We start from the raw sequence: 27,655 nt of genomic DNA, 5'->3' as shown, positions 1-27,655 counted from the left end.
AGCAAGGCTCTCAATAAGGTTTTGTTTCGTATGTATGCTAAGATGTAAGTTAATAATAAGGAGTAGGAAGGCTGTTTTTTTCTTGAAAATTTTCCCCCTGTCAATTTAACATTTTATAAGATAAATAATTCTATATTAAACATTCGTTTTTTTTCCATTTTTTTTCAAATATGTCCCGAGTTTCTGTTCTCAAAGTTGGTTTAATTATTAGTTTTATCTTTAAATTAACTAAATTGAGTTGTGTTATTTATGCACTATATGTCACGCGTTTCCCACGTTTTCTCCCATTATAATAATCAAATAAGGAGAATCAGACGTTATTATGTAACAAAAAAAATAGTCGTCCGTTGCGTAACAACACTGCCCGCCCCCTTTTCACTCGCTCCGCGCATGCGAAGTACAGATATACACGCCGCCATTGAGGGACCCACGATCTGGAGGAAAGGGTCAGAGAGGTACTTCTACCAGCGGTGCCTGCACGTTTTTCCAGTCTTCTGCTACAACTTTGGCTTGAGCTACCGTTTTTAATACTTGACTCAGGCTCTTGACTTATTTGCTGTGGATGTTTTTGGGTCGAAAACTGTCTTCATCGTTACTACAAGGGAGCCTGTTGTTTTTCTTTTTTTTTCTTTTAAAAAAAAAGTAGATTCTAGAAGTAACGGGCAGCAGCTATAACGAGGCTACAGCAGGCTAGCTAACGTTAGCCAGCGACCTGGCTAGCTGCACACGAGCTGAGCATTGCTCGGTGGTGGCGGGGGGGCGGTTTGCCTACAGTGTCATTTGATGGATCCGAGGATCGCCTGGTTCCAACCAGAACAACGTGGACCCGCTAACAACCTGTGGATGCAGATTTGGGAGATGACACAGAGAATTGGCTACTTGTACGTGAATAACAGCTACACTACTGTATCGAGCCCAAAAGCTAACGTTAACGGGGTGTCGGGAGCCGTCGTCGCAGAAGGAAACGAGGCACCCGATACAAAAAGCAGCGGCATCAGAGAAGCCAAGACTCAGGGGATGTCGGCCCCGATGGGGGATGGAGAATTGACAGTACAGGGGGACTTCATACCACTCGAAACTAACAGCAACCACAACAGCCGAGTCGTTGGTACGGGCGGTGTCGGTGGAGGAGGGCAGCAACAGCACGGCAGCGGGGTCGCTGTTAGCGGAGTCACGGACGGACAGCCCCCCAAAAGAAAAAGGGACAACAAAGCTAGCACTTTCGGATTCAGTGTCATCTTAAACGGTGACAATAAAGAATATGTTGGTTACACGGGCACGCCATGGAAAGAAAGGAACTACTCAGAGGGAATTATAGGGTAAGAAAGAGTTTAACGAAGTTGGAAAAGAGAGAACCTTTATAAATTATTTTACTGTATTGGACCCCTTAATGAGGGTGTGAATGTGTAAGCCAACCCCAAGTAGGTGTTCACCTGCAGTGTTTTATTTATTTGTTTATTTAAAGCCTAACTTGAACACCTGCATGCTGAGATAATTGAGGCTGTCAGATCCCATCCCCACCCACTTTGTCAGCTCCACCTATCGTGTTGGGCAACCATGTGCAATGTTTTCTAATTGCATTAAGGCTCATTTGAGCATAAAATTTAATACTTTTGGTTGAAAGGCACCTTATTTAAGACTATTATATAAGGTTATGAAAAGGTGCTGTGGTGGGAGTGGCGTGAGTTCACATGGCTCCTTGGCCAAAATCATATGGTATCTCCTTTGCAGTCCAGAGTTAAAAGAAAAAAAGTTTGATAGTGCTCTCTGCCACTATCATGAAACACCAAAATAAGGAAGTATATTGTGGAAGAATGGCTTTTTATCCCTCCAAAGTTGCAGAGACTTAGAGTCGGTGTTAAGCTCTATGGTTTGCATATCGATGACCAGCTCCTTGTTACAGTCTAATTATTATTTCGATTCTACGTGGTTCTGGATAAATATTCAACACCATATGAGTCTCTGTAGTATTTAGAACATTATAGTGATCATTTAGGTTAAGTGATAAGTGTACCCAGTCTTGTTCTTATACGTACTCATTACTGTTGCTGGGTAAAGTTCATGTTTGCGTTCACCAACAACTTTAGGCGAAAGTGGGGAGGCGAAAACTCCTTTAATAGAAACGAACCTTTGGAAGAAACAGACCACTTCAACTGGTTATGAGAGGGAAGCAAAGAGAAGGAAAATGGAGAAATGACAAACAGTACAATAAAAAGTCAGTAAGTTGGTGGGGGTCAGTAACTGCAGATCAAAAGCCTTCTGCTCTTGAGCCAAACACACCTGCAGTACAAGGAGAAAGAGAGGACAAACAGTTAATGGCATTCAATGCTGGTGTACTCAGAATGCTCAGAGGGTGAAAGATATGACAGAGGACAAATTGCAAAGGTAAAGAATAACATCATGACACTGACAAATACAAGGTGAAGGAATGCAAATCAACTCGAAACAGGTTGGCTAACCTGGGCTGATGGTAGATCAAATCTGCTGTATGGATGCTATACTACGATTGTGGTTGTGAAGTGGCCTTTTAGTTAGTGTCGCTGTGGATTTCTATTAGCCTGCGGAGTGTGATCATAAGTGCTGTTAGTCTGTGGACAGCTAAGGAGTGTTTGTAGCCCCTTTTAAGGAATTAAATTATTTTCCTGTTATTTCTAGCCACTAACAACGGTGTATTTTAACACAGAGTTCACTGTGAAAGCAAAAGAAAATGCAAGTTAAAAGAATTTTTGGCATTGGTGGTGATTTTTGACCAGCACTCATGGATAGTCAACATGGTTATAGCATTGTTATGGCAATCAGTCTGTTTCCCTGCTTACAAACAAACCCTGCTTAAAATCTGGTTGTCTTTGAAATATTTATTATAGTCCTAATGCTTTTCCTTTGGAGAGGGGTCAAAGACTCTTTGGGTACCAACATTATTCATATGCAAGGGAAAAAATACTGGAGTTTAATGCTAACTTCAGCAGTTATTTGATTCATAATTTCCACAAAGCAGATTCTGGCAGCTACTAAACTATACTATCACTTCATTTGAGAGACTCTCACTTCATTTACTGAGAATGAGATTTGATTCCGTAGAGAGCATGCATGTTTAAATTGCCGGGCTTATATTGTTGTTCCTACCTACTACATTTAGTCTTCTAGCATTAGTCTACAGTATTGAACTACATGACTCAATGAGAGAAGACTGCCTATATTAACTTTTTGCCTTTTTCTTTTCATTCTTGTCATTTGTTTCTTTTAGATGTGATCACTGTGGGGAAATATTTTGGTGGGTGGGGCTCTGTTTTAATTTTCTTTTTCTTAAAGAGCAGAAGTTTGTCTCTTTTCCCACCCCTTTCTGTTAGGCAAGTGCAGACAAGCAGAACACCCTAGTGTGGAGTTTAGTCTTTGGCTGATTCTCATTTATAGTAATATTGTAGCTCTGTGTTTGCTTAAGGACATTCCTTAGTGATTAGCTGGGCTAATACTAAAACCTGAACCTCAGAGTCAGAATCGGACTTCAACCACCACGGAAGGCTTTCTGTTTAACCATACTGTAGTAAATCACAGGGCCAATGTGATGTATGGCAGTACAGTAAATGTATTTTGAAAATGAACATGTGCAGAGCTACTGTATATGTGAATGGTTCACTGTAAAATATCCCTTGTTATAAATGTTTTGTTGCTAGGGAGTTGTAGCCTGGGAGCACACTAATGCAACACCTTGAGTCAGACAGATGGAATATACTTTTAAATCAGTGGCTTTAAAAAGCACTGCTGTCATGGGTGCTAGCATTAATGGTCATGTTGTTCATGAGAAGAGTATCTTGTGGCTGATTGGTTCTTGCTTAAAAAGACTATACTTTTCTACTGTTTTTGACTGTGAGATGTAGTTACCTGGGATTTCAAAGACCGCTTGTCCTATTTTATTTATGTCATGTGCACATTTCTTGATTTGGCCGGCATATTGGATGTGATACAACCACTGGTTGGTAGGGGGAAAAATGTTCCAACTGGTTGGCAAGTTCCTGTGTGTCGCTAGGTGAAATTGGTTTCACCAATTTCTTCCTTTTTTTTTTTTTTTTTTTTTTTTTTTGGCCTGGAGATTGGCACACTTGCCTATAGAGTTTCGTGTTTATCTTAGCGTACTAACTAACTCTAAGCCCAGAAGTAGTAAAACTTGAGAGGGTACGATGGTAAACTGGAAAAGGAGAATGCTTGCCTTCAAAGCAAAAGCTCTGTATTTTGCAAAATGTTGGCTACACTACTAAGGCACAGCTTTTACTTTGAAGGTGAACCCTCTTCACAGTTTCACTACATCTTGGAGAGTAGCTGGACAGTGTTTCTTAGACAATCCGTCATTGCCATTCAAAGTACAACTGTAGCAATATGTCACCAAAGCAATCGCAAGGCTGCTATTTAACCAACTGGTTGGGAAATAACTTTTCCCTCGCAACAAGTGGTTGCCAGGGGGCTGGCTGGCTAGTCTTTAGGCGTGCATGGGTGGGGATTTTAGTAATAATTTTCCCAGCAACTGCAGTAAACCTCTAGCAACCACATGCAACCGAATGCCTTATTCACGTGATCCTACATTGTCACCATGACAAAATGGTGTGGAAGTTAATACCATGTGATCTGTGGACATGAGTGTGCAAAACATCAATTGAAGTTGATGAGGTTTTCAACAATTTGAATTTATAGGCTCAGTCACCAGTTTTCGTTCACAGTAAGACTTTAAGTCTACTCTCATAAAAATTGGGTGATTCTAAAGATCAGACCAAAGCCATGCTCATTGGTTAACCCCATCTTCACCTTCACTTTTAGTGGGATGATGTTAAGTTTTGCTGAATTGAATTATGGATTTGTTGCTTTGCTTGCTGAGCTTGCAGTGAAAAGTCCAGTAGAATTCATCTTGTCAAGTGCTGTTACAGGTGTTAGCCAACCAGATGAGCTTTATTCAAATCATTTGGTGTGGCTTTGGTCAGTCAAATCAGGTTATTAAAATATACTGAAAATAAAGTGGTTGCACTTCTAGTTTGATGAACTGTAGACAAAATGAATCCTTGTGGAGAGTCATCACCCTGTCTATTAACAAATGTATTAGCATGCAAGCTAGCTTGTCTCAGTCCAAGATTTATTGTTGTACCTTTACAAGTTGCTGTTGCTATGACAATCATGCCAACATGACCAGAGAAATCTTGCATTACTCATGTTAAATCTTCCAAGTTTCTTCTCTGTGATTCATCTGTGATTAGTAAGAGCTATCTAAGTGAGCCATATAATAATAATATTGAGCAAGTGTTGGTTACACGTGTGAAAAACTGTTCTAAAGCCTTTCATCTGCGCTCTTAAGAGAACAGGGTAGTGTGGGTTCAACACAGAAATTTGCAGACATAGGGTCCGCTCTTCGTACCTCGCTAAGTAAGTTAGCTGGATTTGATTGTTGACGATTTTGCGTGATCTTGGATCGTTCGGTTCTCCGAAGCTCATCCGGGACTTGCTGTCATAGCAACAGATCCGTAAGTGTAAACCTGCTCGGGAGCAGGCTTACTTTATGTAAACAAGATTAGATCGCGGCCACTCAGGTATGTCCGCTTCATGTATACGAAAGCAACAGCGATATTTTACCACTGTTTTACCATAAATAAATATTATCAATGTAACTAAAGATAATGCAGTATTTGATCCTTTCATTGATTCCATACAGATACATACAGGTCATTTCCTAAAAAAAGGGAAATGTACTATTAATCATTCTATTTCATGTATTTGATTATTTCAGCTGTAATTCATATTTTAGAGTAGTAATTGTAAATTACTTCGTGTAATCAAGATGAGAGACCACGGTTATAAAAGCGAAGGTGGATTTGGGAAGTCTGTCGCAGCCATGTCCTGTCCGTATACGCGAGCAGCCCATTGCGGAAGGTGCAAGATTGATAAGGAGAGTTCTCAGAATTCAGCGTATATTGCGGGATAGACAGGATCCTTTAGCTCAGCGCGACAGTGTGCTCATAGAGAGATATCGATTTTCCCGTGAGGGTATTATTTACTTAACCAACTTGTTGACGAGGAGGTGCAGGACCACCACCTGTCTTTTTGTGCTCTGCCCTTTTCTTGGTTGCTGTTATAAACAAACAGATTATTTCAGGGTCTCTTTTCAAGAGACTAAAAGCAATATAAGTGATAAATATTACCATTCTGTAGAATATTCTTATATTTCACTTTTACTTGTTCCCATGTTCTAGTGGGTCCTGTTGTGGCTCTAATGTGAAAGAGGATATAATGTAATGTAATATAATATAATATAGTGTAATATAATAAATTTACCCTACTGCCTACTGGTGTTGGCCAGAGGGGCCGATGGCGTGATATGGCAGCCTCGCTTCTGTCAGTCTGCCCCAGGGCAGCTGTGGCTACAACTGTAGCTGCCTCCACCAGTGTGTGAATGTGAGAGTGAATGAATAGTGGTATTGTAAAGCGCTTTGGGTGCCTTGAAAAGCGCTATATAAATCCAATCCATTATTATTATTATTATTATTATTATTATTATTATTATTATTATTATTATTATTAAATTACTTGCGAGTTTAATTTGTCAGCAACTTTCTGCCAGCCCTCTCTCCTTGCTTTTGCAGCCTTTGCAGTGTTCCCTTGCGTTTTAATTAAACTCTGAAACTCCTGAAATCCCTCAATCAAGAGTTCTTGCTCTGCTGCCGAAAAATACCGAGCGCACTCCTTCGACATTTTCGCCGACCAATCAAAGGGTTGCCGATCAATGTTTCTACTATCGATGCGTAGCCCCTGTTAAGCCACCCAGTGATCTCACATTACTTCATCCAGCTATACTAATCGTCAACAACAGGTGTGTTCGGAGAACCGGAATAGCGAGCTCAAAGTTAGCGCGATGATTTGATCTTGGATGTGTCATTTGATCTTGGATGTAGTAAGCGAGGTACGAAGAACGGACCCATAGTCTATATTGTACCTGAGCATTTTGTTGTTGTTTTGTTTTTTTAATAAACAAAACAACAAACAACATAAACTGCCCACTGTGGCTACTGTTGGTGTCATTTTGGTTCATCCTTTTCTCCTTCAAGCCCTCTTCTCCAGTCAGGATTCTACTAAGATCTAGTGTCTTAGTTATTTCGTTATGGGCTGTTGGTTGTGTACCCAGAATGTAGTGTAGGAATAGGCACACAAATTTTCCTTTACAGAGTGGCATAAGGCAAAAGTGGAAAATGAGCATTTCAGTTCTTCACCTTTTGATTTTTTTTAAGAAGAAGGTAAAGAAGTTTTTAAAAAAACAAAAAAACAAAAAACAAAACACTTTTAAAATAAAAAATTCCACTCAAGCTTTTACTGGGATTCCTGTCTGGTTTTAGTCTGTGACCAGCCAAATTTTTGCCATTTTTGCCCCCCTGTGCAGTGACATGCTTTAGATTCTTTTTCCCAAATCTGTCTTGTCAATGTTTTGGGCAGCAGGCGTATGTAAACCAGAGAATCACTGTTGCATTTTTGGTATTTGAAAATGGCAAAACAGAGCAATATGGTAGTGCATTTTTCCATGGGACAATCTGTACACTATATTTGGGCATGTGGGTTGGCTAGAGAGGCAGAGGCATGTGCTTATTTGTGTTTGACGCTCCTCCAGGTTTTCTGGAACTTAAATGGTCCAAGCAAGCAGCCTGCCTCTTGATGGCAATGGATCAGTGTTTACATGCTCCACACGGCCTTACTTCCATTAAACAAAGCCAACCCACTTGAGAGTGAAACCTGAGCCCTTTCTGTCCATCCAATCAGATTAGGAGCTTGAAGGGAGTGTTTCCACCTAATTTTCTAGTCATGTAGAACAGCTATTTAGATTCTTGATATGGTCACAGGAAGTAAGTGTAGATGGTAGAACTGTGGCCTTTTTCTGTCCTGCAGAACACATGTTGTGCTTTTTATTGTGTAGATAATGTCTCAAGGTTAGTCATTTACAGCAGGGACATGATGTTAGAATTCAAAGTGATAGGTAGTTTTATTAGATTACAAGGCTGCGTGACTCTAGTAAATTCATAATCATAATTGTTTTGGTCAGTAGTGTTGTACTGTGGTGATTGTGTTGACTAAAATGGCTTTGCCCTTGACTGTTAAATTAAAACAAAACTAAAAAAACAAAAAGGGGGAAAAAAAGAAGCAATTGAATCAGTGAGGAGGGTGGAGGACACATTGTGATCTGGTAGGACGTTTTATGCCCAGACTAATAGGTGTTTTGATTATATAGCTGTTCTCAAAAGGCCAAGTGCTCATCTGCCCCAATTGTGAAAAGTTTGCTTGTGCAGACGGCCCCAGTTGGCAGTAAACTTGCATGCCTTGGGAGACCTACACAGTAGTAACTAGAAAGTAATAGAGAGCCATAGCTAATCGCAAACTGTAGCATGCTACAGACAGTAAACTGGGTGAGAGATTCTGAGGGCTCTCAAGACCAAAGTAACTGTTCATGATTCTTCCACAGATTCAACTGTGGAAATGTTGCTTTACTTCCTGTCAATTGGTAAACTTTACTGAAAGCACTCTTCTCATCATTACTCTACCTGAACAAAATGGTGATTTGAGCTTTTAGGTTGGGGCAAAAATTCACTGCTGTAAAGTAAAAAGATGAAACCTGCTTTAAAAAATGCAAAAAGGAGTCTTTAAATGCAGATTATTTTGTTTTGACGATCTTAAAATTAAGCTTGCTATACTACATGTGTCCATTTTTGTTAACTTAAATGGCATTTCCAAACATGGGAGACAAAACATCTGAAATAGCAAGTCATAGTAACAAAGATTTATAGCTAATGCAAGTAGTCCAGAGGCATTTAAGTAGACGTTAAGGTACCAAGTTCATTGCATTTGAAGTTAACTGAATTTGTGTTTAATATTTTGGATATGTTTGTGCATGCCCACGGCCACGACACAGAAATGAAAGAGTAAAACAAAAATAAACAACCCTCATGTCAAACCTGACCATAGTTTTCACCTTAGCTGAGGGCTCCAGTTATAGAGTACATCTCTTACAAGCTAATTAAATGTGTGGTTAATAGTTCACTAATGAGTTGACTCACCATATTGTTTTATTACCATTTACTGCATCTATTTTTTTTAGATATTTATATGACCCTAGGACGCCCATAGACAGTGCCTCTGTGACTAAAACTCTGTTAGTGGAGCTGTGGTTCATCTAGTTTCTGCTGGCTTTGACATCCATGTCACCCTCTCCTTTTTCTTTCTCTGCTTACTGGCTGGCTGTCAGCCAAAGTGTGTAAGCTTGTAGTGAGAAAGAAGCCATATGCGTGTCCTGTGAATACCATGTAAAACGGGCCCACTCTGAACAGCACGTGTGGGCAGCTGGTCATACTGTCTTCCCATGTGTAGTGAGGAATGTAGTTGTTTTTTTCCCTTTTTTCTTCTCTCTTCCAGTCCTATGGAAACTTCCTGTGTTCCAGTGCGATGCAGTGAACTTGTAAAACAGTATTTTCCAAAGGAAAGATCGTAACTGACTCTTGTCTATTAGTAGTTTAAAAAAACAAAACAAGGAAAAACAGCCACACAAACATTTTATTACCATTTTCTGTTTATTGCACTGTTGTAGGTGAGCTTTGCATGGCTGACAGTTAAAAATGGAGCCCTATTTATTTAAAGCGAGGCGTTTTAGCTCCTCTTCTTTTAAGTTGATTTTCTTATTGCTCATTGCGAATAGGTTTGATCAGCAAATGGGTAGACTTTCTATGCTAACAGCCTGGTACGAGTTGACTGTCTGAAACTGAGTGCTTAGAGGACCCTGAATTTTGGTGGTAAATACACAGAACTCATTATTTAAACCTATCACAGTGATTGATATAGAGATTTTCCTGGTGACTGTTTCAACTAACAGAGGACTGAAGACCTAGTCTAAAAGCTAGAAAACGCATGGTTAACAATCATGTGGTTGAGTTTACACTGAGACTGCTGCATCTGTTCTTTTACATCAAAGTACTGCAAAACTGTGCTGGTTTGTCCACATGTTTGCAACTAGCAGAAGTACTCCTGGATTGTATTTGATGACTAGCCAGGGCAGCAGCATTTTAAACATTAGTTGCACACATCCTTAATATGAGCATCAACCATTGTAACTTTATTTATTTTTAAACATGATGATTAGAGTGATTTTCAAGCTCCAACTACTATCCTGGACTATATCAGGTTTCTGGTGTAGCTATTCCTATTTAGACCATAGCACCCTGGTACATCATTCAGGTGTACCCAGGCCTGTCACACTTAGTCAGCAGTGTGTGGGCTTTTGTGTAACTGGAGCTGTGTTGTCCCAGTGGCCAACATTTACCACCGGATCAGTTCATTGATGAAACATTAATGAATATGCCATCTGTGTGACACTGACGCGTCTACTTCTGTTTGTGCTCGTCCTCATTTAGCAACGCTGTGTGTAATGCGACTGGTTTGCCTCCAGGCATCCCCGTCAGTTCAAAGCTACTGTTGTTGAAGATGTCATTTCATAGACACAGCAGTGTCATGTAACGTTGCTGTAGATGTGCATGGAACCCTTTGTTGCAAAGGTTGGCACAGCACAAATTTCAAGCCTTGATTTGACTAAAAGGATAATGTTTGAACTTGTTTTGGCTAAATATACCAACAAAAATGGCGAGAACTGTAGCATGATTAATCTGGTGCATAACTAGACTGCATTGAGCAGGTGTTTTTCGGCACAGGAATGTCTTAAAGTGGCCATTAAATATTAAATTCTAAAGGTTTGCTTCAGTAAATACATTTATTGGAACATCCAGTAAATGTTGCTCAGTGTGATGTGACAGTAACCTCTTTTTCCTTCATTCTCACCAACTTAACAGATGGCTCTCATTCACATGAACGCTTTTCAGCACCACACCCAATCCTGCATCTCTACCCTAATTTTTCTGTCTTACCTCTGGTCCATGTCTGGCCTTCATATTTTCTTTTTATGTTTTATTTCTTTATGTATTTAAAAAAAAAAAAAAAAGTATATAGATAGATAGATAGATAGATAGATAGATATAGATATATATTTTTATATTTATTTATTAATTATTTTTTTTTTTAACCATTTGCTTTGCTTGTTATACCTTTTGCTCTCCATGTTTGACTTGGAATTATTTTTCCAACCACCAGAAGGCCCTATTATGCCTCCTGGACAGGGTGTGTCCTCATGAAGTATAGCCCCTTTTACAGGAATTTATTTACAAAAACATTCAAGTATGCATAAAAAAAAAAAAAAGTGCATTTGGTTGGAGTGTACAGTCTTGTTTTCGAGTATAAATTTTAATGCATAAACTGAGTCCTTGTGATTTGTGCCAAGTTTAGTGGGGAATGAAGCCAACCAAGTTCAGGAACTCAACTCAAGCTGTGCTGTGTCAAGTCTCACCCTCACTGTCAGCAATTTGAAACTTAAGCTGGCAAGTTTTTCATCCTTACCTCTGACCTGTCAGTCCTGCTCCTGCACTGAATCACTGCCTGATCACTGATGTTTTAATCTCTGTAGGCTTTGAGGGAAATGGTTACTCATTGCTTCTCATTTTCTATTTATTATTATTATTATTATTATTATTATTATTATTATTATTATTCCTTTATTTATCCAGGTAAAAAAAATCTCATTGAGATTAAAAATCTCATTTCCAAGAGAGACCTGGCATCATGGCAACAAAAGTCACATACCACATAGGTATATAACATTTAAAACATCATTTGTTATGCGGTTAAGAGCTCAGAGCTCTGTCTCTTCCGCTGTGATAAATCATTTCAAATGTGATTTAACTGACTGGGAAGATATTTTGATTATTGTGGAGCAATATCGTGAATTTCACTGATTAGGGCACATATGTTGCCATACCCCCCCATACATACATGACATTGCCTAATGGTGCTGGACACCTGGGGACCTACACGTTGAATTGCAGTCACCAACCAATCATTTGATAGAAAGTAAAACATTTTTAAATGTTTTCTAAGATTTGTTTGAACTTTTATAGTAATATTTAGCTTTTTAAGTGCGATTGGTGAAAACTAGACCTTTGACTGTGCTTTCAGCTATCACAGACTGTTTTCATAGTTTTTTTTCTATTTTTATAAATGAAATGATTAGTAAAAGCACTGCTTTAATTCCTCAGACCGACACAAAGTCAATTCCAGTACTCTGGGGAGTAGGGCTGTGCGATATGACCAAAATCTCATATCCCGATATAAGACATCTATCGTCCCGATAACGATATAAATCACAAAAATTTAACATTTTCTGTGAATCTCGGGCAGCTCGACTTGCGTGAAGTGTTTCCAGCTGGGTGTCGTGTACCTGGAGTCGAGTGTTTTAACCGATGCATGTAACGATACATTTTTAGACATAAATTTAATGGCCGCCGTTTTCTTTGAGTATTTATTACACAGCCTGCTGCAGGGAAAAGCCTGTTCTAACGTTTGAGTCTAAGGTTTATTTTTTAGCACCTGACGGGTCTTTTTTTTGCTTTTCATCCGTAAATACTCTGCATACTCTTTCACGTGATTCAGTTTATTTTGAAAAGTCTCAACAGGATCTTGAGCTTTATTGTGAAAGGTTTATATGTAAAATAAACAAGCGGACACGCGTTGGTTTTACCGTCGTTGTTGCTAACAACAACGCATAAAAACAGGTGCTTGTCCGTCTGTAGTATATTAAATATAAGAGAAAGAGAGAACTTTAAGAAATTAATATAGCCACTACAGTGACCATCAAAACGATGAAAAAATATTGCCGTAAACAGTTTATTTTGCGACACCACGAAACAAACGATAGCGTAAAATGAAACGATAGACGTTTTTATATCGTCATCCGATATATATATGTTATATCGAACAGCCTTACTGGGGAGTCAAAAAGTGGTGTCAGAAGAAAATTCAACATTGCTCCTAAGCAGCTCTGCTCCATTCATATTTTATTCATACATATTGACCAAATTACATTAGAGTACAAAACACAACTGGTTTAAAATGAAGCAGCACTAATGTTAGAGGCAGCAATTGGGAATAAACATGACTGGCAACATTTCAAACACTAGAATAAGCTTGTTGGAGGAAAGTGTTAGACTTCTCTCCAAGTCTCAGCTCTCTGGAAAGCTGCTCTTCTAGGTTATGTAACACCACAGTGATATAGGCAAGTGGGATTATGTGATAAATGGTACCAAGGGTCCTGAAGCTTTCAAGTCAGGCAGGCCAGAGGACTGGGATGTAATTTGATCCTAGAAGGTGAGGCCAGAGGAGGAATTCATTATTTGTTTTTAAATGTGTGCTCTTATCACTTGAAAACAAGGAAGCAGTAGTACTGTTTGCTGTAAAATGAAACCTAGTGGTGCTGTTGGTAAGTGAAACTGCTTGACATCAATGTTCTGTTGAGAATGCATTTGACAGAGGTTAATTTAACTTGACCTATTTTTAGGTATCCTGAATGAAGCCATGGTGACGTGTGTTCTCTAAACCATGAAATTAAAAGTAATTCTTCTGTAATGCAGATTGGAGCTTTTCAGTTTCTGTTTACCCTTAAATGAAACTTAGTGTGTGATTGAGGCTGAAATTTCTCCAGCGTCATTGGAGGGTGGGGCAAAAAAAACCAAACAACTATTTGCATTCTTGGATGTCCAAAAGAAATGAATTGTATGTGGTACCAGCTTGTGTTCTGTATAAAAACCTGCACTTAAGGTTATCAAACTTTTCAGAAGGAAGATGCAAACAGCAGTAACATGTTTGATGTGAAAGAAGGAAGCGAATGAAACTAAATGAAGCCATTCTGTTCACTTTATTTCTGTATTTGAGGTCAGCAGTCTGAAGCTTTCTTTAAGATGAAACCGTCCTTCCAGCTAATGGAAGCATCTTTGTGACAGATGTAATATCAGCATGCTTTTCTGGGGAGAAAAAATTGCTTTGGGGATCTTGTCTTGTCTTTATCTGCCCATAGTGGTAATCAGTTTTCAGTTAGTATTACTTAGAAGTAGAGCAGGGCGATATGGCCAAAAATATTTATCACGATATATATATATTTGAAAATTTGCAATAACGATATAACTGACGATATAATTGATGCGAGACAAAATACAACTCCACAACATTACTAGCGCAAAAAGACAACCTTCCATTTATTTTCACTTAAACAAGAAGCTGGTTTTTATGTACATTAAAGCTTTATAAAAATGTAACAGTGCAAATGCAAATTCCTTGCTGAAAGCTGACACATCCTGAGCATAACCATGTATAATATCCACTGAAGTTAAAAAGAAGTGCTTTGCAACATTAAACTGCAGTGTGCAGTACGTATTTTTCGTACCATAAGGTGCACGGGATTATAAGGCATATTAAGCGAAACAAAGCAGTCAGATAAATCAAACTTTATTAAACTCATTCTTCTTGCTTCCTCCACTTCTGTACCATTGATTCATTAATGTTGAATTCTCTGGCAGCTGCTCTATTCCCATTTTGTTGCAGTATATTAATGACTAACCTCATATTGTGGATGGATTATTTCAGTTGTTCTCCTGACTGAAGTTTGGTCCGTTTACAGCATCCTGCCATGCGATTGCATTTGTCTTTAACTATCAGGAACCTTAACGTTAACTTTTATAAGTGGGAAAAGTGTTAGTGTTTGTCCTCCAGCTTCACTGTTTATGTTATGCTAACATAGCTGTGTCGCTAGCGATCACGTAGCACATCATTATATACCAACTAGTCCAACTTCAGTAACCCTACAAACGTCACTGCTGTTTAGTTTCCTGTCTTCATTTATGTTGGAAGTGATAGCAGAGGTGTACGTTTGAATTTTTTCAGAAATCTCTCAGTCAGAACATGCTATATCATGCTTAGGTAACTAGCGAAACTAGCGAGCTAACTTCCGCTAGCTTCCTGCTAACTTCTAACTCCGTTAAATGTAATAAATTTTGTTTTCATGGATGCCTGGAAGTTAAACTTCTTAGTTACACCTGGTAAAGCAGCAATGCTGATCGTTTTATTAAAGATGAAAGAATTTAGACAGTTTTTAACTCTCAGTGATGCTGCAGTGTTCGTTTGACCAGAAGCATACGGAGTTTAGGATCCAGATTACTCCCAGATTTAAGAGCATCTTAGTCCGACAAATACGACAATAACGACGGCCGCTTGCATGTTCTGCAAAAAAATGTGCTTTGTCGTGTATCTGACGGACAAACACCAAAACAGTTCCACATCACTGAAGTTGCACCATTTTTACAAACCAATTCTGGTTCATCTGTTTCACTCAACAATCGGCCATGTGCGTATGAAAACAAAGGCACTGCGCATGCGCGTTTTACTCATATTCTATCGCGATATTTCATTTTCCTATCGTTGCCTAACATTATACCGGTATTACCGTGAACTGTATAATATGGCCCAGCCCTACTTAGAAGTATCATCTCCCCACAATTTTTCTTTGCATTTTCAGTAACTCGTTCACTTACGAACAGCCAGTTGAGCAGCATTGAGACCCAAGAATAGCAGTTAAATATTAAAGTTTTCATTTATCACAGTTAGAACAATAGTAATATTTTTAGAAATCATCCTACTTGACCCTCTGCTAATGGAACTAGAATTCCTGATTTTAAAAGTGTACTTAATTTCCTAGTCTAATCATTGCTCAAGTTAAATGCCCTATGCTACTTTGATCTAGAATAGGGCATGATGTGCCCCTTTCAGAGTTTGGGGTGTTTCATAAAATTGTCTTAATTAATAAAATAGGAGTGCCTACTTTATAATTAATTATGATTATTGTTATTATTATTTTAAGTAGCCATCTTTTTGTGTTTAGATTAACTGTTAATTTGTACACACAATGTTTTTGTCCAGCAAATCAGGGGTTAGTTTAAGGACATCAAGATGGTATTTGACTAAAGGGGGAGAGAGTTCTGCATTGTAGGTACAGTTAAGTTTCTGAAAACAAGAAATGATGAAGGTGAGGCTCAGTTTCCTTAACTATCAGGTGAGGAGAGCTTGATGTATAAAGCCCCAGTAAGATGACACACACAAGCTCTTTGGAGTGGAATCTAAACAACAGTCAGCAATACCAGCTGTCATATGCTTTTTCTTTACTGGTATCACTGTCTAATATGAATTGGTTAATTTTGGCCTAACGTGTGTCAATTGTCTGCACACAAACTTGTCTCTCCTTATGTGTATGTAGACATGACTGGTCAGTGAAAATGTCAACACACGTGGACAAAGTGACCCATTCCAAGGACAAAAGCTTAGCCCTTACTACTTTCCCCCTTTTTCTTTTAAACGGACATGTGCACTGTAGAGGTTCCTGTTGTTTTTACGCTGCCTGACAGTTTACCAAATATAAATGGTTGGCTTTAAACTTAAAACACCACTAGTTATGTTATTTTTGGAAGACTAAAACTCGCATGCTATTTGGAGGAATAACACCCAGATATTACGTGTCTCAGAACACCACCATTAGGCAACTCGTATGCTCTGTCATAATATGAAATTCAGTCAAAACATTTTATTTATTTATTTTCTATTTTTTTGATTGTACTGATAAGCATGAATTTATTTGCCAAGGGAAGGTCAAGTCTTTGGATCCAGCCTGCTGAGTTGTCTTTAATTTTTGGCCTGCTCACTGCAAAATGTGCATGAATACAGTGCTTGCATCTTCTAAACAATTGTCCTTGCAAAAACTGTTCAAATATTATAATAATTTGCCTGGAGATCATACTCTCATTTGGATTTTCAGCAACTAAAGCTTATATGCAGAAACACTGCTGCTAGTTATATCCTTTTCCTGGCATTACATATTTGCAATGCTACTGTCAGAGGATCCCAGAATGGTTCAACCCAATGAGCGAAATTTTACCTTTTGTTTTTGGCATTAGACTTTTACTAATTACTTTTAGTAATGTATTTTTAACTGTTGTTGCTGTGTGGTGTGTTTTTTAAACACAAATTTACGTTGTGGTGGTTTCTGCATTTTTATTTTCATTCTTTGCCTCTACTTAACTGGTATATGGATTTGGATGCATATGTCCTATATGATATATTATTGTACTGCTGTACTGTCACAAACAACCAGATGGAGTAAGATTTCATGCAGTAATGACTAAACTTTAGATTAAATTTTTTTTTTTTTAAATAATGATACCTTATATTTTAAGTTTTATTTCAGTCTGGTATTCTTCCACTATTTTTGACAGCACTGTTTTGTTCTCTACAGGCTACATGAGGAGATTATAGACTTCTATAACTACATCTCCCCACGGCCAGAGGAAGAGAAAATGAGACTGGAGGTGGTGGACAGAATCAAGGAAGTCATCCATGACTTGTGGCCAAGTGCTGAGGTATATTTTATTCTTAAACCCTAACAACTGCAAAAGTTTTCTTTAGGCAGAATGTTGGTTTGGATATTGAGAGATAATAGATTTATTTTTTGGGGGGAAAAAATCCACTTGTGGGGTTTGTCAGTGAAAGCACCACTTCAGATTATTAGCTTTAATCTGAAAGCTATCTAATGTCTATTTTACCGTATCTTATTTTATTTTTTGCACAAATAAATGATTTGTAACACAGTGAAAACCTTTAACATGCTTTCTTAAGTGAATTTTAAGGAAGTGCTTGAAAAGGACAGTTTCTGCAAATAGCTTTTATTGCAAAGTACTTTGTGGAGTCATAAATGCTGACAGAGACCGAGCTCTATGGCCATACTACCTTTGACACAGTGGTCTCTGTAACTTATACAGGTCCTTCTCAAAAAAATTAGCGTATTGTGATAAAGTGCATTATTTTCTGTAATGTACTGATAAACATTAGACTTTCATATATTTCAGATTCATTACACACAACTGAAGTAGTTCGAGCCTTTTATCGTTTTAATATTGATGATTTTGGCATACAGCTCATGAAAACCCAAATTTCCTATCTCAAAAACTTAGCATATTTCATCCGACCAATAAAAGAAAAGTGTTTTTAATACAAAAAAAGTCAACCTTCAAATAATTATGTTCAGTTATGCACTCAAAACTTGGTCGGGAATCCTTTTGCGGAAATGACTGCTTCAATGCGGCGTGGCATAGAGGCAATCAGCCTGTGGCACTGCTGAGGTGTTATGGAGGCCCAGGATGCTTCGATAGCGGCCTTAAGCTCATCCAGAGTGTATCCCACAGATTCTCTATGGGGTTCAGGTCAGGAGAGTTGGCAGGCCAATTGAGCACAGTAATACTATGGTCAGTAAACCATTTACCAGTGGTTTTGGCACTGTAAGCAGGTGCCAGGTCGTGCTGAAAAATGAAATCTTCATCTCCATAAAGCTTTTCAGCAGATGGAAGCATGAAGTGCTCCAAAATCTCCTGATAGCTAGCTGCATTGACCCTGCCCTTGATAAAACACAGTGGACCAACACCAGCAGCTGACATGGCACCCCAGACCATCACTGACTGTGGGTACTTGACACGGGACTTCAGGCATTTTGGCATTTCCCTCTCCCCAGTCTTCCTCCAGACTCTTGATGGCATCTTGATTTCCGAATGACATGCAAAAGTTGCTTTCATCTGAAAAAAGTACTTTGGACCACTGAGTAACAGTCCAGTGCTGCTTCTCTGTAGCCCAGGTCAGGCGCTTCTGCCGCTGTTTCTGGTTCAAAAGTGGCTTTACCTGGGGAATGCGGCACCAGCCCATTTCCTGCACATACCTGTACACGGTGGCTCTGGATGTTTCTACTCCAGACTCTACTGCTTCCGCAGGTCCCCCAAGGTCTGGAATCGGTCCTTCTCCACAATCTTTCTCAGGGTCCGGTCACCTCTTCTCGTTGTGCAGCGTTTTCTGCCACACTTTTTCCTTCCCACAGACTTCCCACTTAGGTGACTTGATACAGCCCTCTGGGAGCAGCCTATTCGTTCAGAAATTTCTTTCTGTGTCTTACTCGTTTAGAGGACCTTTTCATGATATGCTAATTTTTTGAGATAGGAATTTTGGGTTTTCATTAGCTGTATGCCAAAATCATCAATATTAAAACAATGACAGGCTTGAACTACTTCAGGTGTGTGTAATGAATCTGAAATATATGAAAGTCTAATGTTTATCAGTACATTACAGAAAATAATGAACTTTATCACAATATGCTAATTTTTTTTGAGAAGGACCTGTAACTGTCAGATACCAGTGTTGGTTTACAATACTAATCAGGCTGTTTGTGATGTAGCTAATGGCTACAGGCGTCAGGCTTTTATAAAGCATCCTGTTTTCTGTTATCTCGCTGCTGCACAGTACTGTTTGGGTCATTTTATTACTGCCACCTCAGGCATTATTGTACCCGCTGACTTTGATCCTGCTGATAGAGCAGTGTGCTTCAAAGTGTGTCTGCCCTGGGAATAGCAGCTCCTAAATGAGGAGCACAACACTGTCCCAATTGTGGTCAGCTTTATTTATTTTTTCCCCCCCACCATGAAGTGAGCAGGAGCAGCGTTGTCATCAGGTCAGTGTGATGCCTGTTTAATTAGCTTAGATGCCAAGAAGTCCAGCAGTCACGCTGTTGCTGTACCAAATTGAAATCTTGCCAGGTAAACATGTAGGATTGTCTCATTCAAAAAGCACCAAGAAATGTTAATGGTATGTATGCAATAACTTGGCAGTTATTCACCACACTTAGGCCACAAGTGAAAGTGTTACTGGAGATGCCAAACTGGGATCAAACGACTCTTTTCACCTTCCTAACCACCTATAGTTACCTCACCCTTCACAGAAATCTTCAAGAACTACTATTCATTCATTCATTCATTCGGTCATGGCTCTACACTCAGCTTAATGCTCTACATGTGACAGTCCTGTAAACCAGAGTTTATACTTCTGGGTTATAGTGGAATGTGTAGAGGAGGTTTAAGGGAATTAAATGTGGGCTATGGCTTAATTCTATTTGTGTAGTGCTCTGAGAGAGGTTAAAAGGGAAGGTTGAAGATGTATTTTCATTAACAGAGTGCAGGTTATAAGATTAGTAGCTAAAAAGGCTGTTGTTATTGTAAAAGCTGTTCAATTTGTGTAAGCCTGCCACTAAATCACTGCTATGTTGAGCTGTAAAAATGTATTCATGCACGCTGTAGAACAGGTTTTTGTTGTAGTCAGTTGTAGCGTGGGAAAATCAAGGAAAGCTATCATAGTGCTTGTTTCAGTTTGCCAGCAGGGTAATCTATGTCATGGGTTGTCAGAGCTATAAAGGTGTGTAGGAGTTTAAAGAAACATTGTGATTAAAAAGACCTTTGTGACATGCTTTATCTGCATTTCTTATCCTAAACAAAAAAATATCTACATGTGTGTAACTGCTTGTCCTTTATCTTCAGGTGGAAGTGTTTGGGAGTTTCAGCACTGGTCTTTATCTGCCAACAAGGTGAGCTATGCAGCATTCATCATTTTTGCCAAACTGTAACTGAACTGGCTTATTACCACAGTTACTTAACTCACCTATGGAGAAAGTGCTCTGTCTAGCCAGGCTTTGAGGGTCAAGTGGTTTAGTAATTTTAGCACCACTGATCCTGGAGCTCGTAAAGGATTTACTCAGAGTGGCTCCCCACTGCTGACAGACAACAAGAAGACAACAACACCCCACCCCCCTCAACACACAGGCAGGCATGCCACCTGCATTAGTGAACTCTTAACACCATACTGAGCGCTTTAAAAGGGCTCAGCTGTTCATTAATGCTTTATTTTTCACTGACTGATTTCTTTGACATTTTTGGATCATTTCTAGAGACATGACTGTTTGTATTGAGCTGCCAGACTAGAGTGTTTTGTGGTCTGCGTGTATATTTTTGTTTGCACGCCTCTTGTTTGTACTGGGTGCTTGTGTGTGACACATGGCACTGCTGACTTAATACACATTGGCTGACTCTTAAAAGGCTCTGTCAGGAGCTGCACATTGCTTTTCCACAAGAGGGAACCAAAGCCATCTGCCATCTATCTGCAGTTATCTAACACACAGGATAGGTTTAAGGTGGACCACTTGTGCGTTTCCTTGGCATTTGTTTTGTGTATGCAGTTAGTGATGGAAGCTCATGCTCAAATTTTGAAATGATGTCACAAGTAATTCTTCTGAGTCACACATTTGGGCTTCACACGTCCACACCCTGCTTGTAATGCTCAGCAGAGACTGGACCACAGTTTGAGAACCCACAGCCTTAAAATTACTTTTGAACTTCGGGGCTAAGACAGGGCAGTATAAGAAAGATGAGGATTATATAAAACTTTTGTGTACTTGATTACAAATTATGGAACAAGTGAACTTCAAATCCAGCTGGTTTATCATATAATACCTGTTGACTGGAGTAGAAAATTTTAGCAAAATCACGCCACACTCACTTGTACAGAGGAACAATGTGCAGTGTCTTTATGTGCGACGATAAATTTCAGCTGAAGTTATTTTAGTTGTGCACCTAATGTTAAAGCTGCATTGTTTTTAGTTTAGTGAGGGTCAATATTTTTGTCACATGACAAACTTGAAACTAAATGTTTTGCTGTGAAGATAAACCAGAAATGCTTCTGCGGTGTGTTGGTGTTTTTGAGGGACTCATATAGAAGAGTTGGATTAAAATAACTTTTTTTTCCCTCCTCTTCATTTTCCCCTCTCAACAGTGACATTGACCTGGTAGTTTTTGGGAAGTGGGAGTCACTCCCTCTCTGGACTTTAGAAGAGGCGCTCCGAAAGAAAAACGTCGCAGATGAAAACTCCATCAAAGTTTTGGACAAAGCCACAGTAAGACTTCATTTCCAGTTTTTCTTCTGTGTTTAGAGGTATAAATCTGTAAAGCCACAACCTGTGGAAAAAGCAAACATGGAATCATTGCAAGCTACTAATTATCTGCAATAAATCAGATTCATGTAGAGCAATTCGCCTTAGTTTTCAGTGTCTTCAATTCAGGCAAGCAGCTGTATGAAATCACTGATGACGCTGATAAGCATAGTTGTCTTATTATAGTCAGGCATGTGTACAGACATGCACATGAAGAGAAATGCCAGCATCAGAACTTTGGTATGCTTCAAGTGTTTTGTTGCTACAAATGACAGAGTACATTTCATCCAAACTAAAGTGATGTGGTTCTAGCAGTGGCACAGCATGTAATGATCTTGAAGCTAACATTGTCATTCATATCACATCATTTTTGTTTTTTCAACCAATTCCAAAAGTTTAATTAACAATCTGTGCTTTGTTAATAGATTTTTCCTAACATTTGGGTTTATACCACCTCAGAAGATTTAGTAAAAGCCTTTTCTGCTTTGCAACTGTTGCTTATTATGGTTCTTAAAAAGCCTATAAGCAGTTGTAGGGGAATATCAAGTGGATTTTAGTTGAGGATTATCAGTTGTGTATGATTGCATGTGAACCTGTTGTTTTCACACTTACAGACACACTTGGACACAAAGTAGTTTATAGGTGCAGATTTAAAATTATAAATGTCTTTTATAACAAGTGTGAGGGATTCGTATTCTGTGTCACACATGTTCCAGGTTCCCATCATTAAACTGACAGACTCTTACACTGAAGTTAAAGTGGACATCAGCTTCAATGTGACGAGTGGAGTGAAAGCTGCACGTCTCATCAAGGAATTCAAAGAGGTACAGTTTACAGTACAGTTTCTGTTCAGTATGTATGATCCTTTTTTTTGCTCCATGTATTTTTCTGTATTAACACCTGTAAGGCTGAGGTCCCTCTTTTAGAGATGTGTACATTGTTTGAGCACTGTTGTAGTTGATCTTAGACCTTAATCTGTGTGGGATCACCCCGAGGTCTTCCTGAATCCTGAAGATGCTTGCTTTCTCGTGAGGCTACTTTATACAAAAATGTACAATATAATAATCCCTATTGTCTTTATTCTGTAGAAATATCCTGTGCTGCCTTATCTGGTCCTGGTGCTGAAGCAGTTTCTACTGCAACGGGACCTCAATGAGGTTTTTACCGGTGGAATTGGCTCCTACAGTCTCTTTCTCATGGCTGTCAGCTTTCTGCAGGTTGGTTCTGTAGTTTAAACCCAGCCGCCCAATGTTCCGAAACAAAATACAAAGACTACAAAATATAAAAACCCTTACCTGTGAATAAAATGTTCAGAAATTTGCAGTTTAAACTGAGAAACAAGAATTGCAGCAACTTACTGATTTACAGTACTTCTAACAACCACCTGTACTTTGTTTCCAGCTTCACTACAGGGAGGATGTGTTTGGTCTCAACATCAACATTGGTGTTTTTCTCATTGAATTCTTTGAGCTCTATGGGCGCAACTTCAACTACCTGAAAACAGGCATCAGGATAAAAGACGGCGGGTGCTACGTTGCCAAAGACGAGGTTCAGAAGAACATGTTGGATGGCTACAGGCCCTCCATGCTCTACATTGAGGACCCACTACAGCCAGGTAGAAATTATTCTAATTCCTCAGAGGTGTTGAATCTTAAATTGGTGCAACATGCATATTTAAATGCACAAGCCTTTGCTACACAAACAGTGTGTCGATAAAAAGCAAAGAAAATCCAGTCTGATCTTCAGTATTATATTAGCGTGACTGTAAAAACTGCTGCTCCAGTCTGACTATAATGTCACATACTGCAATTAAGACCTCATTATTTTTTTGGCTTCAGACTTGCAGAGCCATCTGTGTTATTCTAACCAAATGTAATATATAATGAAGGCGAATAATTATGAAATAGCAGAAACCTTAAAAAGTGCAAGTGGTTAAAGCCATACCTTATCAAAAGATTCAACACAGAACTTAAATGGTAGAAAATGGTGTTGTCATTAAACGGGCAATGTGGAATTGATAATTCTTCATCGTATTGGCGTGTTGGTAATGTTCTCACCTTCTGTCTTGTGTCCAACAGACAATGATGTTGGCCGCAGCTCTTACGGTGCCATGCAAGTGAAGCAGGCGTTTGACTACGCCTACGTGGTGCTCAGCCATGCCGTGTCACCCATCGCCAAATTCTACCCCAACAATGAGAGTGAGAGGTAAGGAACAAATTCAAGAAACTTGCGAGGACTTGTCTAATGCTAATTTAATTTCTTAATACTGAAATTCTCATTCTTTGGACTTAAACAACTGAGACAGTAGAATCAGTGATTGTTTTGGTACAGTCACATTCAGAGCGGAGGGTTATCAGCAAAAACAAGGGCTTCTTACAGTTTATCTTCAGTCTGTGAAATGATATCTACTTTCTTATACTTATTAGTTATTGTAAGAAAAAATTTTGTTGCTTGCATCACTTGATGCACACAAACCCTAATAACATTTGTATTCAGACTGCTGTTTTACTATGTATTTCTCTCTTGTGTCCTATCACAGCATACTTGGCCGGATCATCCGTGTGACTCAGGAAGTGGATGACTACAGAGAATGGATCCGAAAAAAATGGGGAAGCCCACTCAACAGTATGTTCAGGTTTTCTCATGTGTTTGAAAAAAGTAACTGCAAAGTAACTTTGACCCACTAAAGATCAGCAGTTCACTGTCTGCTGAATGTACTAATAACTCCAGACCAATTGTAGACCAAATGTAATCTTTACAGGCTTAATGTGTTCACTCTGCATTTGTCTTTTCCCGGCTTCTGTAGAAAATGAAGTCACATTGTTTGAATCGCAGCAGCTTGATGAGCGCAACAACAACGTTCCAGATGACGACAATGATCCTGTGGTGGCTGTACTGTCAACTCCTCTCAGCAAAACATCCTCCAACTCTTCTTCCCCGTCACTCCGCTCCTCTCCCTCCTCCTCCCCACTGTCGCCGTCTTCCACATCCTCTACTTCCACCTCAAGTGATGGGGTCAGTCCTGTGGCTGCATACATATTTCAAATATGACATTATTACAAATATCTGTAACATTTAAAGCTTCCTAAGAAAGATTTATAGGTGACAAAATATTTTGGAAATTATATTTTGTAACAAATTTTGTCCCCCACCCAGGACTCTGATAGTACACCTTGTAAGACTGCCAAACAGCAGCCCAGCCGAGGATCCAGTGCTCACAGAGAAAAGTCTGCTGCTGTCAGCAATCACAGAACACAGAGCCACACTACCAGCACTCCACCTGGAGGCAACAAGGGAGGAAAGGTACTCACAGCTTCACATTAAATTCACACATACATCTCAAGATACCACAGACGTATCAATCTAACTTTTGACTAATTGTGATAGTTGTTAACCTCTTTAAATCAAGGATTTATCTTATTGAGATTTTTCAAACAGATCCAGTTTAAGAGCAAAGATTGAGGAACACGTAAGACAAAAAGAAATTATAAAGGTTTATAGGTTGCAAGAGGAACTACAGATGCATAAATATAACATTTTAACATTTCAATTGCAAAATCATAGAATGCAACTTAATGTTTTTTGCAGTAAATTTGGGCAATATTTAAGAGTAATGGCTAATGTTAGAATGCCCTGTGCTGGTAACTGCTGGATAACTTTGATTTGTATTTATTTTTTCTGGATAATGAAAGATTGCAAAAGAAATGGAGAAGCTTTTCTAGTGTGCTTTTTGTCACATTTCTGCACCATCACTGGCAAGTTACATTGACACTGTACAGCAGGTAAAATATTGAACACATCACCAATTTTCCAAGTAAATGTATTTCTAAAGGTGCTATTGACATGAAATCAACAAAATGTTGGTAACAGCCCATCTAAGCACACATGCAAAGAAATTAAACCATAAGAAATGACATGAGGGGGAAAAAGTGTTGAACACATGAAAAAAAGGGAAGTGCAAAAAGGCATAGCAAGTCATGACTTCAGCTGAAATCTCAGCTCTCGCAAGACCTTTGCAACCTTTTTATTGCAAAACACACAGATGGCATCAGCTACAGAAGAATTTCTAAACTGAAGGTTCCAGTGAGCACTGTTGGGGCCGTAATCCTGAAGTGGAAAGAACATCATTTCACCATAAACCAGGTGCTCCTGCAAGATTTCAGACAGAAGTGAAAAGAATTGTTACAAGAGTTGTCCAAAAGCCAATGACCACAGAGCTACAGCAGGTACAGTTGTTTCAAAGAAAACAATAAGTATTTTAATGCCATAGTGCACACCATGTCTGGAGGTCAAAAGGCACTGCATATTGCCCCCCCAAATACCGCACAAACAGTGAAGTACAAATCAGTTGAGCATCATGATATAGGGCTGGGCTTTTGTTTTGTTTTTTTGTTGTTGTTTTTTTGGGGGGGGTCTTCAGCATATGGGACTGGAATGCTTCATAGACTTGAAGGAAAGATGAATGGAAAAATATACCGACACATCCTTGATTAAAAATCTGCTGCCATCTACCAGGAGGATGAAGCTGGAACAAGGATGGATGTTTTAGCAAGACGATGATTCCAAACACTGCCAAGGGACCTCTCAATTGATTTCAGAGAAAGTACAGCTGCTACAATGCCCCAGCCAACCTGACCTGAATCCAACTGAAAGTCAGTGTAACAAAACAAAAACAAATAAAACCTCCCAAAAAACTAAAGGTCAGAGTTCATAGAAGGGAACTTTCAGATTTTGAAGACTGTTTGTTTGGACAACTGGGCCAAAATCACACCGCAGGAGGGTCTTGAACAAACAAAGACTTTTGTACAAAGTATTACTTGTTCAGTACTTTATCCCTGTGTCATGTCTCATTATTACACATAATTTATGGACATCAGTGGTTTGATTTCTTTGCATGTGTGCATTGGATGGGTTGTTACCGACATCTGGTGATTTCATCTAAATGGCACCTCTAGAAATATATTGAGTTGAAGTGCTTATTTTACCCGCTGCATGTCTACGGAAATTCCACCACTATTAATAACTAAATGTTTTGTCCTCTGCCTCCAAGGCCAGGATGTCTCGTTCTCACCAAAAGAGTGGCCATCACGGGCAGCAGACCAACTTCTCCGGTGGCAAAAGCCATCCGAGCAACAAGCCGCACCACCACCAGGCCAGCAGCAAGAGGAGGAAAAATGTGCGAGACTCTACACAAGAGGATCTTTACAGATAGGGTTAATTTTGCTAGCATCACCCCAGATCTCCCTTCCTTTTCTGCAACGGACTGTCACATCTTACTTCTGCTGCCAGACTCGAGGCTTGGGAGACTACTAGTATTGAAACATCGTCCAGAACTCTTTCAATCTGGCTTTTCAGGGTGACGAGCAACATCCTCTAGCAGGGAGGAAAAACTCACAAAGAGAATCGTAATTGGAAATGGACATAATTTCATGGACTTGAACTGAAATCACAAAGGGTAAACGGTCAGTTTCCAGCTTCCCAACAGCTTCTTGTAAGGAGTGGGGTTTTTCTTTCCATAGCCAGCACCTACACAATATGCCTCTTGCGCCTCCTGCTGTACAGGAATGGACAGGCCAGGTTTGTGAATCAGCTCTGGAGCAATACCTGGAACTGCTGGCTGGAAAATAGGATCAAAGGTTTTAAAGAGAAATTAAAGTATGCAAATGGCTTAAAATGTACAAAAAAAAGTTATGTTGAACAGAAAATGTGTATGAAGATTTTTTTTTTTTTTTTTTAAATGATGGTCACTTACAAATGCAATCAATAAGAGCGGGGAAATAACTTATGCATGATATGTTTTTAGTTGATTTAAATTGTTTTGTTATGTCTAAACAGGTTATAAAAAGATTTGTACAAAAAAACACACAAAATAAGCAA

At 39.1% G+C, this 27,655-nt stretch overlaps 1 protein-coding gene across 1 annotated transcript; it reads left to right on the top strand.

Moving 5' to 3' along the window:
* The first annotated feature begins 405 nt into the window (after nucleotides 1–405).
* Nucleotides 406–27,655, top strand: tent4b (terminal nucleotidyltransferase 4B). Its single transcript, XM_026173944.2, has 12 exons — nucleotides 406–1,319; nucleotides 17,222–17,345; nucleotides 20,334–20,380; nucleotides 21,622–21,742; nucleotides 22,495–22,602; nucleotides 22,867–22,995; nucleotides 23,180–23,393; nucleotides 23,857–23,983; nucleotides 24,318–24,403; nucleotides 24,585–24,793; nucleotides 24,935–25,081; nucleotides 26,829–27,655. The coding sequence occupies exons 1-12, from the start codon at nucleotides 784–786 to the stop codon at nucleotides 26,988–26,990; spliced, it is 2,010 nt and encodes a 669-aa protein (XP_026029729.2). The 5' UTR covers nucleotides 406–783; the 3' UTR covers nucleotides 26,991–27,655.

This window comes from Astatotilapia calliptera, chromosome 1 (assembly GCF_964374335.1).
Source record: "Astatotilapia calliptera chromosome 1, fAstCal68.1, whole genome shotgun sequence".
In the NCBI taxonomy this organism is placed as follows: Eukaryota; Metazoa; Chordata; class Actinopteri; order Cichliformes; family Cichlidae; genus Astatotilapia; species Astatotilapia calliptera.
This window is presented reverse-complemented; position numbering and strand designations above follow the sequence as displayed.